Here is an 18,318-nt window from a genome sequence, read left to right on the forward strand (position 1 = left end):
TTGAAAATCTCATATAAAATAAGACTTTAGGAAGTACATCTCGGGGGCAGCAGGGTAGCTCAGTGCATTAGGAGCTAGGCCTAGAGATGGGAGGACATAGGTTCAAATCTGGCCTCAGGCGTTTCTTTTGACCAGGGGCAAGTCATTTGATCCCCATTACCTAGCTCTTACCACTCTTTTGTCTTAGAACCAATACATAGTATTAATTCTAAGGTGAAAGGTAAGAATTTAAAAAATATAAAAAAGGAAGTACTTCTTCAGTGCTTCCTTGAGACATAGAGTTGACTGGGTTTTTTTAAGGCCATTCCCACTGTAGCCTCCATCAATAGCCACAGAGGTAGAAGAGCTTCCTTTACAGTCTCAACAAGACTTGTTCTCCAAGGACCAGCCCAGTTATGCATAGAGAGACTCCAGCAGGCAAGCCATTATGTGATGAATTCATGACAAATTATGAACATAAGAAAAATACAAAAGAGATGCAGTTAAGCTGAGTCTTCCCAGAGGCATTTAAGGATGAAATTGAAATGAAGGCAAACAAAAATTGGAAAGATTAGCGAAAAATTTTGTGACATACTCTTTCTCTTTGTCCTTGTCATGAGCTTTCACATTTGGATTCCATCATCACTGTCCTGACTGTGCAGCAGGGGGAAGTAGAAAGTGTTATTAAAATAAACAAAGATGGAAAAGCAGCTGGGACTACATTAAGTGTATACAAACAGATCTGTGCTGGAGGTGGCATCATTGTGAGGTTTTTCAGAGATTGTTTCACAAGATATTGAAAAAAGGGAAGATCCCAAATACTTGAAAAACTTAAAAGCCATTATTACAAAAAGGGCACAGAGAATATTTATTCTTTTTTTTTTTTTTTTTAACCCTTGTACTTCGGTGTATTGTCTCATAGGTGGAAGATTGGTAAGGGTGGGCAATGGGGGTCAAGTGACTTGCCCAGGGTCACACAGCTGGGAAGTGTCTGAGGCCGGGTTTGAACCTAGGACCTCCTGTCTCTAGGCCTGACTCTCACTCCACTGAGCTACCCAGCTGCCCCGAGAATATTTATTCTTAATTACCCACCCCACATTTTTATCTGACCCAGAAAATCATTGAGAATAATCTACACTTCTTTCCGTTTCAGTCTGAATGAAGGCATAAAAAGAATCATAGGATCAGTTTAAGAGCTGTAACCAGAGGGTTGTCAGAGGCCATCACATCAAACTCCCTTGTTTTATAGGAAACTGAAACACAGGGAACTTGCTTGCTCAGGCTCACACTGCTAAGTGTATGAGGCAGAATTTGAACCAAATTTTTTTGGATTCTAAGTCCAGTGTCCTATACAGTACAGCCCAAATTATATTCTAGAGTAGATTACCTCTTTAGACAACTGTTTGACACTAAAGTTTGAAAGAATAAGAATATAAGATATCACTGTGCTTTTAGTGTCAAATGGTATTTGATTTGGAGGAGTGAAATATAGCCCTTAAAAGAGAGTGCCTTTCAGTTCATTTGTTAAAATTATACAAGATTCCTTTAAAAAGGCATCAGTAGTCAGAACTTTACTCAAAAGCTTATTAATTATTAATTTCAAGAGATAAATGGAGTCTACTGGAGTATGTGCCTACAGTGTGAAAGAGAGTAATCTCTTAATAGGGATTGTTTGATTTGTTGTATTTGTATCCTGAGCACCAGAACATAATATTTGCTTTAAGAGCACTTGTGGATTGATGGATGTGTTTATCAGCATTGACATGAAAGGTGTCTGATCTGGAAAAGATTTTCTATAGATGGTATATATACATCCTCTAGATTCTCCTGTTTGTAGATGATGATGTGTTGATTGTGTAATGCCCTAGAACACTGCAAAGCCTCTTGATTTTAAATAAATGAGAATCATAATAATCATACATAATAAAAGATGCAAGTATGCTTAGGTCAACTCTGTGGTGGTCCATCTAAAAAAATATCACAGTCTAAATGATAGGTATTTTTCATTGACTTGATTTTTGATGTGTGGCTAATTAGGCACATTCTTTTAGTCCTTTTGCATTACTTCGAAGATACTAGAGGAAAGTAATAAAACAAAAAACTTGAACAACTAAAACTATGAAATTTTTTAAGGGTTTATTTTAAAGACTCATTTTCTCTGACCTCATTTTCCCTTTCATATAGATCCTTTTCTTCCCATCAGTCTTTTAGCCTCCTTTTCCTCCTTGTTTTGTTTTTTGTTTTTGAACTTTTGGTAGTCTTAGGATTTGTTTGTTTAACTTTTTGTCCTCTTTAGTAGTACTTTTTATGCCCTGTTGGCAGGAAAAGTCAGGCCAATTCTTGAGTTGATGAATACCTCTTATGTAAGAGTACTGACACCACAAATTGCTCATTCCAATGCCAGTGTTGCAGAAAAGCCATAGTGTATCCTGCTGACCAGTTTAACAAGAGTAGGCCACAGAAAAATCATTTTCAAGTTAAAGGCCAAACATTTTAAAGTTATAACAATATATTTTTGCAGGCCTCAACTATGACAATTTCATATACAAATATACAAAGAATATACAAAGAATGAGGATTGTATGTGAAACTAAACTTCTACAGGGTACGGTTATACTGAAAGTAGTTTTAAAATGTAATACTTTAGATGTGGCTCATGGTGTGTTATGGTCTACCTTTACCATCTAAGGTTTATATAAACTAGTTTGAAGACTAGCCCATGCATTAGGCAATTAGGAAAGTATGTTGCAAATAATGGCACTTTTGAAGCACTATTCCAAATTCTTTTATTTTTTATTATTTTATATTATCTTTTATTATTTTTTGCATTAATTTTTTTTCTAGAACAGGTTAATTAAAGACTAGCCTATATTTTAATATGTACATGTTACTGCATACTTAATTTTAAACTTCAATAATTTTTCTAGTTGGTAAAATTTATCTTTCAGAATTTTAAAAAATGTGCATATTTTTGTTTCATTTGATCTTTACAACAATTTTGGAAGGTGGATACTATTATATCATCCCCATTTTAAAGTTTAGTAAACAGAGGCAAATAAAGGTGATATATTTAGTTAAGTATGTACTATATGCCTGGCATTATACTAGTTACTGGATATACAAATATAAGGAGAAAGATAGTTCCTGCCTTCAGTAAGTTTATATTCTAACAGTGGAGGAGCACGTATAAAAAGGTTTTGAAAAGGGGTGAGAGAAGGGGATATTAGATACCCAGTCTGGAGTATGATAAAATCTGGAGAGTCAGAAGTAGAGCTGGCAAAGGAAATGAAGGATGATTGGTTTATGATTTTCCTCTGAATGGAGGTTCCAAGAAGAATTCACCAGTTGGAAAAGAGGTCCTCAGGGATGGAAGAAGTAAGTGAGAGAGACTACAGGCACTGCCAGATTGAAGGCACGTGAGGCATAGTGGTGACTCAGAAGTAGTAGAAAGAGAAAAGGAAGACAATATAGAATTTTGAATTTTTATTATTATTGAGAAAGGAAAAGGACACACTGATACATACTATATGGAAGAGAAATTAACTTTTGAGTGATACAGTAATATAGATAGCCTTTTTATTCCTTGGGACCACCCCAACTTGGCTAATAATTGAGAAGAGACCTTGAAAATAAATCAGAAAAATCAAGACCTCTTCTTGTAGAAGAATCATAGAAATTTAGTGTTATACAGTATTCAGATGTTATGTTTTCTCATTATGCTAGGATATTTTTTACTCCTAACTCAAAGCCTGGTTAAGAGTTTTACTCATATGTATACCCACATATACAATATACATAGATATCTATGTTTTATATTATATATATATCTAGTTTTATATTTATATATATGTATACAAACATATCTATCTCACTGCCTATTATTGTAACAAAGGTCAGGGATAATATTTTATATACATACATCATATGTATGATGTATGTATATTATGTCTATAATATGGATGTATAAAATCTATTATCCCTGACTTTCATTAATGTAATAATGGGTAAAGTTGAAAGAAAACAAGTCTCTGGGAAATTAAGGAGTGCTTCAAGGCTAGGTTTCATTGTAAGTCAGAGGAAATGCAGTAAGGTGGGTATCATAGAAAGTTAAGAGTTTGTAAATTAGACCATTAGGCAGAGGTATAAATAATACTCATACCATAGACCAAGTCCTTATTTAATATGTATATGTGTACATATATTTGCATATACATATATATAGGTTTAGGACACCGGAGGATATATGATCTATTCCTTCAGTAGCTTGTTAGTTGGGTAATTTGTGCCTTTGCTGGTTGATGTTGCCCTTGAACTTGGTCAAATAAATGTGAAACACTAGGATAGAGTTAGGCCTATTCAAATTCCAACTTAAACACTTTTATCACTGTATCCATTGTCTTCCTCAGTTTTCTCATTTGTAAAATGAAGGTGGATAGTGACTAATAATTTATCAAATTTGCGTTGTGCATCTTCCTTTGGTAGTTTCTCAGTGTCACAGATGGACTCAAAGTTAGTTATTTAACAAAAGAAGATTTACTTGTAATTTCAAGTTGATTAAGCTGAGTGTCGCCCTCTTGCCATTGTGTTGCCTGTGGAGGTCTGCCACCCAAGTATGAGTGAGCATTTGGAGTTCCTTATTGCTATTTTATACATAGGAGACTTGGAAGTAGTGTTAACCTGAACTTTTAGAATCCTTGAAGCAATTAAATCTGAAGGATGTTTACTCTTTAAGGAAAAATTAGTCTGACTTGCTTGAGAGTAAAGGAAGTGCTTTCGCTACTTGGCTGTATGAGTCTAGCAAGTATTAGGTAAGAAATGGGACTTAAACTTGAAAAGATCAATATGGTATAAGAGGAAAATCTCAGGGAGGAAAGAGAAAGGAACCATTGCTTAAGATATCAGATACTTTATACTTAACAAGTACGTCATATAAGCAGTATAAGTCAGCTTTGGTAAATGCTTGTTGATTGACTGCAAATGTACTTTTAGTACAGATCCTTAACTCTGATGTTGAGAAGGATTGAAGGCAAAAGGAAAAAGGGATAGCAGAGGATGAGATAATGTCATTAAAACAATGAATGTGAACTTGGGCAGACTTCCAGGGATAGTGAAGGATGGAAGGGGTGTTGTGTTCCATAGGGTCAGAAAAAGGCAGATGTGTCTGAGTAGCAACAAGAAAATTAAATGGGTTATGGTTGGAGTTCTGCAATACAAAGAGAAGCAATGGAACTTGGATACTTGTTTTCAGGATTATTCTGTAATCCAGCTTGTAAACAAAATATAGAGATAGAGAATAGAATAGTGATTTCATTAGTATTATGAATGCCCACATGTAGAAACTCCCTCAACCAATGTAGGTCAGCAGTTTCTCTGTAAATTAACTTGAGAAAGTTGCCTAAAACATTAAGAGGTTAAATGACTTTGCATAAATTCACATATGTGAAGAGGTGGAAGATTGATTTTGAGACTAGCTCTATTCATGGTGCCACATCTGAAAATACTAGACTTGATCTCATTTACTCTTTTGATTGAGTTACTCAACTGGTAGGTTTGGGGAAAGCCTTTGATGTATAACATTGCATTTCAACAAGTCATTTGACTTTTTGACGTCATTGTTGATATTGTTCTACAATATCCTTGTCACCAAAATGGAGAGATGTGGGCTAGATATTATGATACTGTTAGGTCGATTTAGATACCAAACCCAAAGAGTGATGATTAATGAATGTTGTCAGATCCTTAGTAGAGTACCTACAGAAACCTGTCCTTTGTCTTGTTTATCATTGGTTAGAATAAAGGAGGGCATGCTCATCAAAATCAGGATTCAAAAAGATTTCACAGGAAAATGAATTGGATTTAAATTTTAAAAAAATTAATAAGGATAAAAGTAAATAAAGCCCTTTACTCAGGTTGAAGAGCAAAACAACATTTGGGTACAGAATGAAGGAAAGACAGACTAGAGAACAATTTATAAAAAGATATGGAGTTTTTAATGAACTGCAAATTCTGTGAGTTAGCAACAAGAAAAACTAATATAGTCCTAGTCTGCCTAATAACAAGGAAAAATTTATAGTATTACTCTATCATACCTTGGTTAGAATACATTTTGGAGTATCATTCAGTTCTGGACAACTATGTGGTACAGTGGATAGATTGCCAGTCTAGATTTCAACTCCCTGAGTTCAAATCTGGCCTCTGACATTTAACTAGCTGTATGACCTTGAGCAGGTCACTTAATTCTTTTTGCCTCAATTTCCTCATTTGTAAAATGAGCTAGAGAAGAAAATGGCAAACTACTCTGGTATCTTTGCCAAGAAAATTAGGTTAAATTAACCAAATTAGGTTAAAAAAGAGTTGGAAACAACCACAACAATAATATACTGTTTTACCACAAATATCAATAATGAGTTTGGGAATGGATTTCTTCTTACTATTCAAGAAAGGCATGATTTGGGAGTTTGGTTTTTAATTGGATTTTAAAGGTGAGAAAGAAAAGAGACTAAACAGATGGTGATGAGAAAATTGCAGGTGCCAAGGACAAGTTAATAGAAATTTAACTTGACTCCTACAAAGAACAGATATGTAAAAGGGCATGAGCAGGATTTACTTGCATTTGAAATGGGAGTTTATTTTTATTGTTTTTTTCAGGACTTTAATGTTTGTTTTCTTCAGAATTCAAATCAATAATAAAATCTCTATGGTCCTGCTCCCCTACCCCCGTGTTTTGTTGTTGTTGTTGTTGTTGTTGTTGTTGTTGTTGTTGTTGTTGTTGTTGTTGTTGTTGTTGTTGTTGTTGTTGTTGTTGAAACCCTTACCTTCGTCTTAGAATCACTACTGCAGCAGTGGTCATGTCATGGTTCACTTATTATGGCTTCACTGTATTGTGGGTTTTTAAAAATATCTAATTCTGTATCATGGAGTTTTCGCTATATCACAGGATTTTGTGAATGAATACCATACTGTATACAATGAAAATGCAATACACCCACTACCACTTGCACAAGTTTGCCAGCGTGAGATTGTACATGCACACTGTTGACTGATGGAATAAAAGGCATCTAACCACAGCATTGTGTTCTGTATCCTGGGTGTTGATTGGCTCAGTGACTGTAGCATCGGTCTGTTTGCTTCCCCGCACTGTGCCCATATGTTCAGCATCTCTTCTTGTCCACTTCACATTGACATCTGATCACTGCATGTAGTATTGCTCTATGGTTGTGTTTTTGTGAAGTTTTCATAAAAGTTTGAATTTATTTCAAGTCTTATGCCCCCCAAACATTCTGCTCCTTCTAAGGCTTCTGGTGGAGAACCCAAGTGCCAGAGGAAGATGCTTACCACCAAAAAAATAACAAAATAAATATAATTGTGGATTTTCACCTATCATGGGGGTCTCTGGAACATAATTCCCATAATGGGTGTGGGATCATTGTATTGATTCCAAGGCAGATGAGTGGTAAGGGCTAGGCAGTGGGGATTAAGTGACTTGCCTGGGATCACACAGCTAGGAAGTGTCTGAGGCCAGATTTGAATCTAGGACCAGGTCCCGTTTCTAGGTGTGGCTCTCAATACACTGAGCTACCTACCTGCCCACCCTTTCCTCCCCTTGGGTACTTTTGCACAATAATTCTATAAATAGAGTATTATATTGGGTCATTAAGTACCTCAAAAAAAAGAAACAATAGGCTCAACAGAGTAAATTGAGATCCCTTTTTCTTCTCTTTTCATCTCTTTTAACTGTTAAAAAAATTGCCAGTGGTTGATTCCCATTAGTTAATTAAAATAATAATTTTTGACAATGAATATAAGGCATTCTACAGAAGTTTTAATGCTTGTTTTTTTTTTTTTCATAGAACACAAAGTAATAATAGTAGGACTGGATAATGCAGGGAAAACCACCATTCTCTATCAGTTGTAAGTATGGCTATTCAAACTATTTTTGTTATTTTAATTTTATTTTTGTGTGTGTGAACACTAAAAATTACCGTAAACAATTATGCAATCTAAAATAAGTATCAAATTCCCATGTACATCTTGAACCAGTTTAGAATGTAATTGGGAAATGTTTGATAAAATACAACATAGATAATGTTAATTTGTGGTTTTCTTGGTCAGTATGCAGCCCTTCATTTCTATTTGAGTTTAAGATCATTTATCTAAAATATTTGAAGAGTCATTGCATATAGATTTTATTTTTGCCAAAATAGCTATCTCAAAAGCATAAAATAAAGCAAAGCTCTTTTTTGGATTTGTGAAAGTAGTATAAAATCAGTGAAGCACATAGCAAGGTATCTCAAGGAATGTTCTATACAGACTACTGGCTGAAAGCAAAAAAGTAGATATTAATAACATTTCTATAGTGCTTTGTGATCCTCCTATGATCATAGCAATAGTGTGTATAGCTGTAGTCATATAGAGGCCAGGCTTACACACACACACACACACACATACACACACACACACACACACACACAGTTAAAAAGAGTATCATCTCTAAAGAAAGTACTTAAAACTTTTAGGGATTACTCACTGAAGAAATAAACAGATCAGACTTGCTTATTAAGTAGAGGTTGAATATATTTCAGCAAACATAGTTATACCTTATCTTAGAGGAATTTAAACATTCCATCCAGTCCATTTCTCAAAATAATCTCCATTCTCCTTCATTGTCAATGAAATGGTAGTCCTTGTGAAATTAAGTACGTTTCATGTTGTAGGCATTTAACAAAGACATATCATGGATTAGTGTGGTTCTGCCAACTTTACCTTCTTAGCTCCTCCTTTGTCTGGTGTTCACTGTTGATTTGTCCATATCTGTATCCCTTTAGTTGTCCTCTGAAACAATTTTCAGAGTCCTAGAATTTCAGTGCTGTAAGGAAACCTAGGGATCATCTTATCTAGCCTCCTTATTTTATAATGATACACATTGAAGCCCAGATTTTTGAAGTGATTGACCCAAGGCATACATTTAATGATAGTGATAAGGCAAGAACTAGAGTCTAGAATGCCTGCCTTCATGTCAGATTCTGCATCTGACTGTGTGCTATTATAACATGCTTCTTGAGCTAAATTTTTGCTGAAAGTAAATAGCTAATGGATAGCACTACAAAGGAAATGATTGTTCCAAAGTAAGTACATGATTTTTCAGTCTTTAGATATTTTAATATAATAATGTTAAAAATGTAATCTGAACTTTTAAAGTATTTTTATTATTGTTGAAACAGTCTTTGAAATAAATTTGAAGAGATGTAGAAAACTCAGTTTTACTTGCCCTATCTAATGCTTATTATTACGTGATCATGTAGTTTGTGGCATAGGAAAATCATATAATCTGAAAGAAACAGAATATGGTCATTATTATTTTAAAAGATTGATCAAAGTATATACTTTACACCTTGAGGAATGCCTCTTTGACCCAAATTTACATTCAAAATAACAAAACTGTTGCATGCTTCAACTTGAAAAGATTTCCTGAATTTGCTTTTATGATGTCTGTTTCCACAGCTTAATGAATGAAGTGGTCCATACTTCTCCAACCATAGGAAGCAATGTTGAAGAAATAGTTGTGAAGAACACTCATTTTCTTATGTGGGATATTGGTGGTCAAGAGTCACTACGGTCTTCATGGAATACTTACTATTCTAACACAGAGGTATATTGAAAAGTCACTGGATAATAAACACACTCCGTAAAATAGCAAACTCAAATACTTGACAGACTAGATATTCTTATAGATTCAAAGGTTCCTCATATCTAAGTAGGCACCAGATTTTCTTTTTTTTTTCATTGTCTCTCCAGACTTTCTTTCCATTCTTATTGTTCACAACTTTTATCAAGCTTTCATCACATTACTTTATAAATACTACTGCTGCCTTCTAGCTCATAGATTCATGGAATGTAAGAATTGGAAGGTACCTAATGTTTTAAGACTCTTTTAAAAAATTACTTTTTGGGTCAGCTAGAAGACTTTGATAGAGACAGAAAGGACTCAGTTTTAAAAAATGGAAAATAATAGTGAAATTCCTGTTCCAGTGTATCATCATAGTGTGGGAAATGCTCTTGAGTTCTTGAAATGTCTTCCAGTGGTTTACCAACTCTGGAAATTCACATCTTGTTTGATTATGAGGATGAGACCAGTGATAGAAGTAACAATCCTAGATCAATTCAGAGCATCATCACCAGATTGACAGTTAACTAATGAATTTTTTTTTTTAAGTTGTAGTGGTTCTGATATATCTAAGAAGTAGAGGAATTGTAAACTATATGAGTAAAGAGGTAATTGAAATCACAGATCCTTTAAATTCTGAAGTGGAACTATATAAAGTACATACCTCAAAATATTTGGTACAATTTTATGTTAAGAGGTTAATTTTGTCAACTGGTAGTGTATACCTTTGTTTCTTTCAAGGTTGTACTTGTTAAGATTTGAGTTCATGAAGAAATATTGAGTTGAGTAGTCCATTTTTTTTAAGAGAAGTATTTCCATTTTCCATGTGGTTCATTTATAGTTAGGATTAGAATTTTATTAAGTTGAGGAAATGGTTAGCATTTGGAATATTGTTACATTGTTATCAACCATAGGATTTTCCTATAAAGAAGGAACTGTAGCCAGAGATCGTGAAGTCATGAGTATTTATATTGGTTTGATAGTGTTCCCTTTTTTATGCCAAGCCTGTGTAGAATTAATTTTGATCCTAATAATACATGTTTTTACTACAAAATGTATATATATTCAGATTGAGCAAAAGCCTTAGCTACGGGGTGGCTTAATTTCTATTCCTACTGTCAAGTGAAATTCTGACATACTGGCAGATGTTGTAAAGAGGGTAAGAGAAGAACAAAAGTTTTTGGAATATAACACTATTTAAAAAGCTCAGCAGCTGGTGCTTTTATCCAGAACACAAAAGTATCTCCAGCTGGGAAGAGAACACAATGCTATAATAAAGGTGCCTTTGAGGAATAGGTCAAAGTTGACTACAGCTGATCACTGTAGTGTTAAGCAAGCAAACAAAGCATTTCAAAGAGTAATTTTTGAAATTGCTGAAGCTCTGGAAGATTTGAATATAGTGTGTATTTAGCTTTCAGACACTGAGATTGTTTGTTACTATGTCACCTCCTGTCAAAGAAGGCTTTTTAAGTGGGTAATATATGTCTATAGATGTCGAGAATATTAAAGTTAATTCTCTCCAACACAGAATCTTGACCTTTATTAGCACATTAGCCAGCACATTAACATAATATACAAAATCTTTATGCCCATGAATTTAGCTTCTTATCTCGTAGTGCTTTCAGTAATCACTAAATGCTTTCTATAGACATGTTTGTCTGCCATTCCTCCTTTTATATTGATGTGTCATCTAGTGCCTCAGTTTGCCTGTTATTGTAATAATTACCTTGAAAAATAACAATAACAATTGCTAATTTTATCATTTGAGGGATTTTTATATGATTTATTAAATTATTTTTGACTCTATTTTCTCCTTTGACCCTCATTCAGGTACCAAATATCCTTTTTTCCTTTTCATTGCTTCTCAGATTTAATTCTCATTGTTTCCCATTCTTCTTATTCTCATGCAATAATTACTATACATTTGCCTTCTGGTTCTTAGATTGAAGGGATGTTAGAATTGGAAGGTCCCTTAGAGATTATTTACTTCAGCTCCCACATTACATTGATGAGGAAAGTGAGGCAGAGAAGGGTAACTGATTTTCCCCAAATCACAAAATGTTCCAGTGGCACAACTAAAAGTCCAGGTTTCTTGTGTGGGTATTTTCTGTTATATCATATCCTTTTCTTTCCTGCTTTCTGTCTTACTTGTGACTTTCCATGTAGCTACTGTCTTCCTACAGCATCATTTTCCTCATTACTCTTTTCTTTAAGAACCTGTAGTGGTTCCCTGTTACTTACCATATCAGATTTAAATTCCTTTCAAGGTCTCTAATATGCTTTTCCTTTTGTTGTCTAACCTAATTCTTTCTCATGTGCTTTCAATTTCAAAGAACGGTATTCTTCTTTTTCTACTTCTAAAAAATCCTTCCCATTCTTGAGAGTCTTAATGTAAGACCTACCTGTTTTTGAAATTTTCCTTGTCTACTCTAGCTTACATTAAAATATAGTAAAGCAGAAAGAGTCCTGGACCAAGAAACTTGGCTTCAGATTCTGTCCTTGACAGTTAGTTGTGTGACAGTGAGCAAATGCTTTAACTTCTCTGAACCTTAATATCCTTAACAATAACATGGGATGATAATACCTAGAATCTCTACTTCATAGGGTCGTTGAGACAATAACATTGCTCATGAATTTCTTACTCTCATTTCATTAATTCTCTTAAACACTTTTAACATCTATTACTGATTTCCTTTATTTTTGTTTTACTAAGCTTTTTCCTCTTCTTGCCAATTGCTGTTTTCAGCTGGGTTCTTTGTCTTTCATCTTCATCTCTTTCTTCTTAGAAGTTTCTCAAGTCTTTGTCTTTTGCTTTGATATTTAGGAGAGAATAGTAGTGGCATTGAGATAGTGTAGTCTAATAGATAAGAGAGTTGACTTCAGTGTCAAGAAGGTCTGGGTTCCATACCTTCCTTTAATATGTACTGGCTTTGTGACCTTTGAGGAAGACATTTAATCTGTGTTCCAAATAACACTATAAGGTGATTGCAGAATATTTGTTGATCTGCCTGGGTGGGGGGATTGCCTAATGTGAGGAAGCAAGTAAAATTATTGGATTTAGATGAGAGGAAAAAGGATTATAATAATAGCTCACATTTTTATGGTGCTATAGTATTTATCGAGTATTTTCCATATAGCAGCCCTGTGACTTATTAGGTACATTAAATAATTACACTATTCTTTATTGGAAAACTAATGATACTTCAGTTGTATGCATTAACACATGGGTCTTCTTGGAACTTTACCATTTTTTCAGTTTGTTTGATATTTTGAAAATACAAATGTTATATAAAACATCTCAAAATTGAAGTCCATTAATGCTGACAGTTTTAGAAAGAAGAAAATTGGTAGGATTTATCTACTATCACCTGATAGAGATATTATGACATAAGGTCAAACAAGAAAAATTCAGTACTTAAGGAATTGAACAAGAAAATCCCAGCACTGGTGTTATTTATAGTGTGAAAAACCTGAAGGAAAGCCATATAAATAAATTTTTTCAAGTTATTTTTAAAAAATTAAATATCTAAGTTTATTTTATAAATTCTAAGTAATCTTTTGTAATGAGGCTAATATATAATAACTTCAGAAATAGTGGTAATATATTGTATGGAAATAATATTTCTATCATTTGAGAGTAGATTTTGAGAAGTTGTTTATATATTCAGTTCTGACCTTGAGTTTTACAGATAATAATGTAGATATCAAATGTTTCTGTCTAAGAATGCATGAGATCACCCTATTGAAAGGCACTTCAATTCCTAAAGCCATCGTGTTATTTTGTAAAGTGGATTGAGGATCTCATTTAATGTGTTTAAACCCATTGGTAGCTCTTGCCAGCTTTTTCTTTAAATACAAGGAAAAATGCTAGTGGTTGGATTTTTTTGGATCATGACTTTTAAACATATTTGACGTGTTATTTTAAGTGATAAAATTTAAATTTCTTTCTAGTTCATCATTCTTGTTGTTGATAGCATTGACAGAGAACGACTGGCTATTACTAGAGAAGAGCTATATAGAATGCTGGCTCATGAGGTAAATAGTAAAATTTTATTTGTTTTTAAATGACCTTAGTTACTGGTGCATATAGAGCATTGTCTTTTTATATTGATTTTGCTTTGTAGGCAAAGTTAGCATGATGTGCTTTTGCTTGGTAATAACTATGCCTGTAAAAATAACAGATGAATTATTATGACTAGTTAAGAAACATAAATAATTGGTTAAAAATTACAAAAGTAGGTTAATTTATAGATAGCCAACAAATGGATTTTTATTTTTTAATTGACCTTTCATATGTTCCTTTTTTTAATGTACTCTTTTTCCAGTGCTACATGCTGCCCTGGATAAGACCCAGAGTTCTCAAAGGTTATTGATAATACCATTATATTGAAAGTTCCAGCAGATCCTAATAAGGCCCCAGTAATGGACTGGTTTTTTTTTTTTTTTTTTTTGTCTGAAGACAAAACTAGCTAAGTTTAGAGAATCTTATTCCAGAATGTTGACCAACAGATGATGAACATTTTTGGATATTACAGTGAAGATAGTCTACTTAAGGCATTAGATAAGTTATAATCTACTTTGGTGATACTAGTTACTCATTGATGAAATTGATAAATCTTGAAGTTTTGTTTTGTTATGAAAAATGTTATATGTATATTTGATGCCCCAGAGAATCTTCTGCTTTAGAGTAAAAATTTTGCCTCTACAACTTAGTTTATCTTCTTCATCACAGTATTTGTGCACAATGAAATACAGATTTTATAGCTCTTTTTTAATTTCTTTTTTTTTTTAAGCCCCCTTACCTTCTGCCTTAGAATCAATCCTGTATATTGATTCTAATGCAGAAGAGTTGTAAAGGGTAGGAATTGGGTTAAGTGGTTAAGTCATATAAGCTAGGAAGTGTCTGAAGCCACATTTGAACCCAGAACTTCCCATCTCTAGGATTGGCTCTTTAAGAGTTCACTGAGTCATCTAGCTGCCCCCTATGTAGTTCTTTCTAAGTAAGTCAATATCTAAGATATGATTAAAACCAGAATTGTGTGCTATCTATGAAGAACTATCTTTTGAATGATTTTTTCACAAAATTCTTGAAAAGAATTAGCTAAATATTTACATTAAAAGTAGAATCTTAATTCCATTGGAATATAATTACTCTTATGTTTTCTTGAAATTTGAACACATTGAAAGAAGCACCATATACAAAATGATTATCTGTCCATTATTAATTGAGCATCTTTAAAATGAGGCTTGGCAAAACATATTTAAGATATGATAAATTTTAAAAAATTAAATTTGTTTCATGATCATTTCAAAATAGCATAAATCCATTGTCACTGCAAAGATATTGCATATTATTTTGTCTTTCTCTTGATCTCTTGCACAGTACTCTGCACACATAGGTGCCTAATAAATGTTTATCACATTTCATTTTAGTCCTTAGACTTTCTTAATTATTACTTTAAAAGATCAGAAATATTTTTATTGTAGGATTTACGGAAAGCTGCTGTTCTCATCTTTGCAAATAAGCAAGACATGAAGGGGTGTATGACGGCAGCTGAAATCTCTAAATACCTCACCCTTAGTTCTATTAAGGATCATCCATGGCATATTCAATCTTGCTGTGCTTTAACAGGAGAAGGGTAAGCATTACTGCCTGACCAGACTAGATTATACTATCTTAATTTCTTATTTCTCTTTAAATTTTCATTTCAAAATTTTCTCCTTTGATCTTATTTCTCTTTGTGTACAGATTATATTTTCTCTCATATTATTTGCATTAAGTAAAATTGGATGAGGGTGTTTTGGTAGTTCTTGCCATAAGTACTCCTATCTTTAAAAAAAAATTATTTCTAGATTATTAGTGAAGCAGGTTTTAAACAGTTGTCATCCATATAGCTAATACTTTATTTTATAATTATTCTTAAATAAATAATAAGAATTTCATGCTAGATCAGTATTTTATTAATAATTTATAAGTATGTATCGTTCACTTTAAAGTTTATAACACATGCTATAAATATATATATATCCCCCCTTCCCCCCCCCCCCATTTGAGCCTCCTAGCAGCTCTGTAACATAGGTAGTTAGGTATTTTTAGCCCCATTTTATACATCAAGAGACCAAGGCTTAGAAAGTCAACTGACTTGTTAACTTCTTAATATGTAAGTTATGGGTTAGAATTTGTATCATTTCTGTTCTGGAAAAGAATAGGAAAGAGGATGTCCTATCAATGTGGTTTCCTATGAATTCTTCAGGCTGGATATAACCCAAGGTCGAGCATGCTTTGTCATTCTTTCAGATCCACTTTATACTATACTCTTGAAACAGTTCCTTAGGGAGGAGGAACAATATGACTTACTGTGTAAGTCTGTTTATTTGGAATGATCTTTGATAGAGAAAACCTGGTGTTGTGAAAAGAACACTGAATAGAAGAAGTCCTGCTTCCGTCAGTATGATTTGGATCCTGTCTGGGCTTTTATTTCCTTAACTGCAAGATGAAAGGATTGAATTAGATGATCTCTTAACATTCTTCTAGTTCTAAAGTCTTCTGGTTTTGTATATTCATTAAAACTGACTTTGGGATAGAGGAATAATAATGATGATGATGATGATGATGTCATCAGTCTTCACATTATGTTAGTAATTAGAGTGCCTCATGAGACTTGGAGGCAGGGAGACTTGAGTTTAAATCTCACTTCAGATAATAGCTTTGTGACTCTGGCCTCATCCCTTAACCTTTTCTAGCCTCAGTTTCCTCATGGGGAATAATAGCACCTGCCTCACAAGGTTGTTGTGAGAATTAGATAACATGTAAGATTCTTTACAAATCTTAAAGTACTATATAAATGGTAGCTATTGTTGTTATACTTTAGATAATATTACTATAGCTACTATAGATTATACTACAGATAATTACTATAGATTACTTTAGATTTTACTATATTACTATAGATATAGGCTTTACTGTAGATTACTAGAGATAATAAAGACATTAATAAGATTAATAGCTTGAACTAAGACTTAGGTTAAATGATTTGCTTGTAGTTGAATAGCTAAATCTTAGACTAATTTATGAGTTAGCACAGCTGACCTTCCTGTATGCTATAACTAATTGGTTAAACTTGTTGAGGAAACTGTTCATTAGATTTTGAAAGCTTGAGCTATTGTATCTTCTATTTTTGTGATTGAAACTGAAGGACATTTCTCACCACATTGAAATAATAAAATCATATGATTTTGTTGAAATGAATCTTTAACTTTGATATTCTTTCTCTTTTTGATATTTCTTATACATGAAATGTCAAATTTTTTAAAATATGGTTATAGTATCAGTGTTAAAAACTATTTTAAAAAATCAGTGCCCAATTTTTAAGCAAAAGGTTTTCCTTTTCAAAGTAGTTGCATTATTATCTCTGATTATTTTCAGGTTATGCCAAGGTCTAGAATGGATGACCTCCCGAATTGGTGTGAGCTAACTTTTCGCTCAAGGACTACTTCTATTTATTCTGTGGACATGAACATATTTCCTGGTACTTTTGGCTGCTAAGGCAGCGGCATGTTTAATTTATAACACACAAACCTCTATGAGCAACACTTGAATCAAGTGCAGCCGAACTGGAACATAAGATTTTTCTTAACATTTTTAAAATGCACTAATCCTCAGTTGGATGAACATAATGTGTCTGTGTTTCAACAAGTTCTCCTGACTACTTATCCTAATGCATTCAAGGATGGCCTTGCCAGAAACGTTTGTCATAATGTTTTATACTTTCTGCAATATCGAAAACATACTATTTATCTGAACCTAATATGCCCAGTTCTTTTCATTTATTAATTTTTAGGCAAATGTTGATCTGGAAGAACACTAGAAACACAGACTACTGTGTGCAGAGTTCTTTGGGTCTGAAGATCATCTCCTTTTCTATATAATCCATCCTTTGTGCACAGAATTTTAACTTGATGAAAAATGTATTAGGGATATGTGGAATCCTGATTGTGACAGTTTACTCATAAATGGGTAACGGTCCTCATGTCAATGCATGTCATAGAAGAATTTGTTTAATTCTTAGTATGGCTTTTTAAAGTTTTGTGAAAATTCCTTGTTCTTGGCCTATAGAATTATGATTAATTTTCTATTTGTATGACTTTGGGAAGGGGTATATATGTGATCTTAAAGTTGGCCAAAAAACTGAATCAGGATGCAAGATTATTTGAGAGTGAGGGTTCAATAATGTTTGGCAGCTCTGCCTGACATTTTATGTATAAATGCCACATTAATTAGTGTACTTTTATATAGGAAGTCATGAAATTATACCAGCACTAAATTAAAACAGATCACTAAAAATGTTTTCTTATCAGAGACAGGCATATAAATAGCAAAATTTTCAAGTGTTTTAAGTACAAGGAGCATCACAGCTCTTAAGTTCTATACTCTGGGCAATATTAAAGCCTAAGTGAATAAATAGGCCATTTCATAATTGATCATATATAAAGTGTATATGTCTACAATAATATTTCTACCACCAGCAGTAAGTACATTACACGGAAAGTATGTGGCTTTTTAAAAAAAACCTGTTTTGAAGTTTTTATTAAAATAGGTTTGAAACAATTGCCGTATAGGTAGTTGGCCTTCATATTCTAAAGCCTTACTTTCTAGTATCCAAATACAAGGCAGC

General features: G+C 33.3%; 1 protein-coding gene across 1 annotated transcript; it reads left to right on the top strand.

Moving 5' to 3' along the window:
* The first annotated feature begins 3,858 nt into the window (after positions 1-3,858).
* On the top strand, positions 3,859-17,118 carry ARL5B (ADP ribosylation factor like GTPase 5B). Its single transcript, XM_044678624.1, has 6 exons — positions 3,859-3,871; positions 7,830-7,890; positions 9,481-9,628; positions 13,595-13,678; positions 15,131-15,282; positions 17,070-17,118. The coding sequence occupies exons 3-6, from the start codon at positions 9,485-9,487 to the stop codon at positions 17,116-17,118; spliced, it is 429 nt and encodes a 142-aa protein (XP_044534559.1). The 5' UTR covers positions 3,859-3,871; positions 7,830-7,890; positions 9,481-9,484.
* Positions 17,119-18,318: the final 1,200 nt, after the last annotated feature.

This window comes from Gracilinanus agilis, chromosome 5 (assembly GCF_016433145.1).
Source record: "Gracilinanus agilis isolate LMUSP501 chromosome 5, AgileGrace, whole genome shotgun sequence".
In the NCBI taxonomy this organism is placed as follows: Eukaryota; Metazoa; Chordata; class Mammalia; order Didelphimorphia; family Didelphidae; genus Gracilinanus; species Gracilinanus agilis.

What these genes read in the sequence shown, in the direction of transcription:
- ARL5B (XM_044678624.1), top strand. Translation starts at nt 9,485, where the DNA reads ATGAATGAAGTGGTCCATACTTCTCCAACCATAGGAAGCAATGTTGAA. An exon ending in CTTACTATTCTAACACAGAG is followed by an intron (nt 9,629 to 13,594) that starts GTATATTGAAAA and finishes ATTTCTTTCTAG; the next exon opens with TTCATCATTCTTGTTGTTGA. An exon ending in ATAGAATGCTGGCTCATGAG is followed by an intron (nt 13,679 to 15,130) that starts GTAAATAGTAAA and finishes TTTTTATTGTAG; the next exon opens with GATTTACGGAAAGCTGCTGT.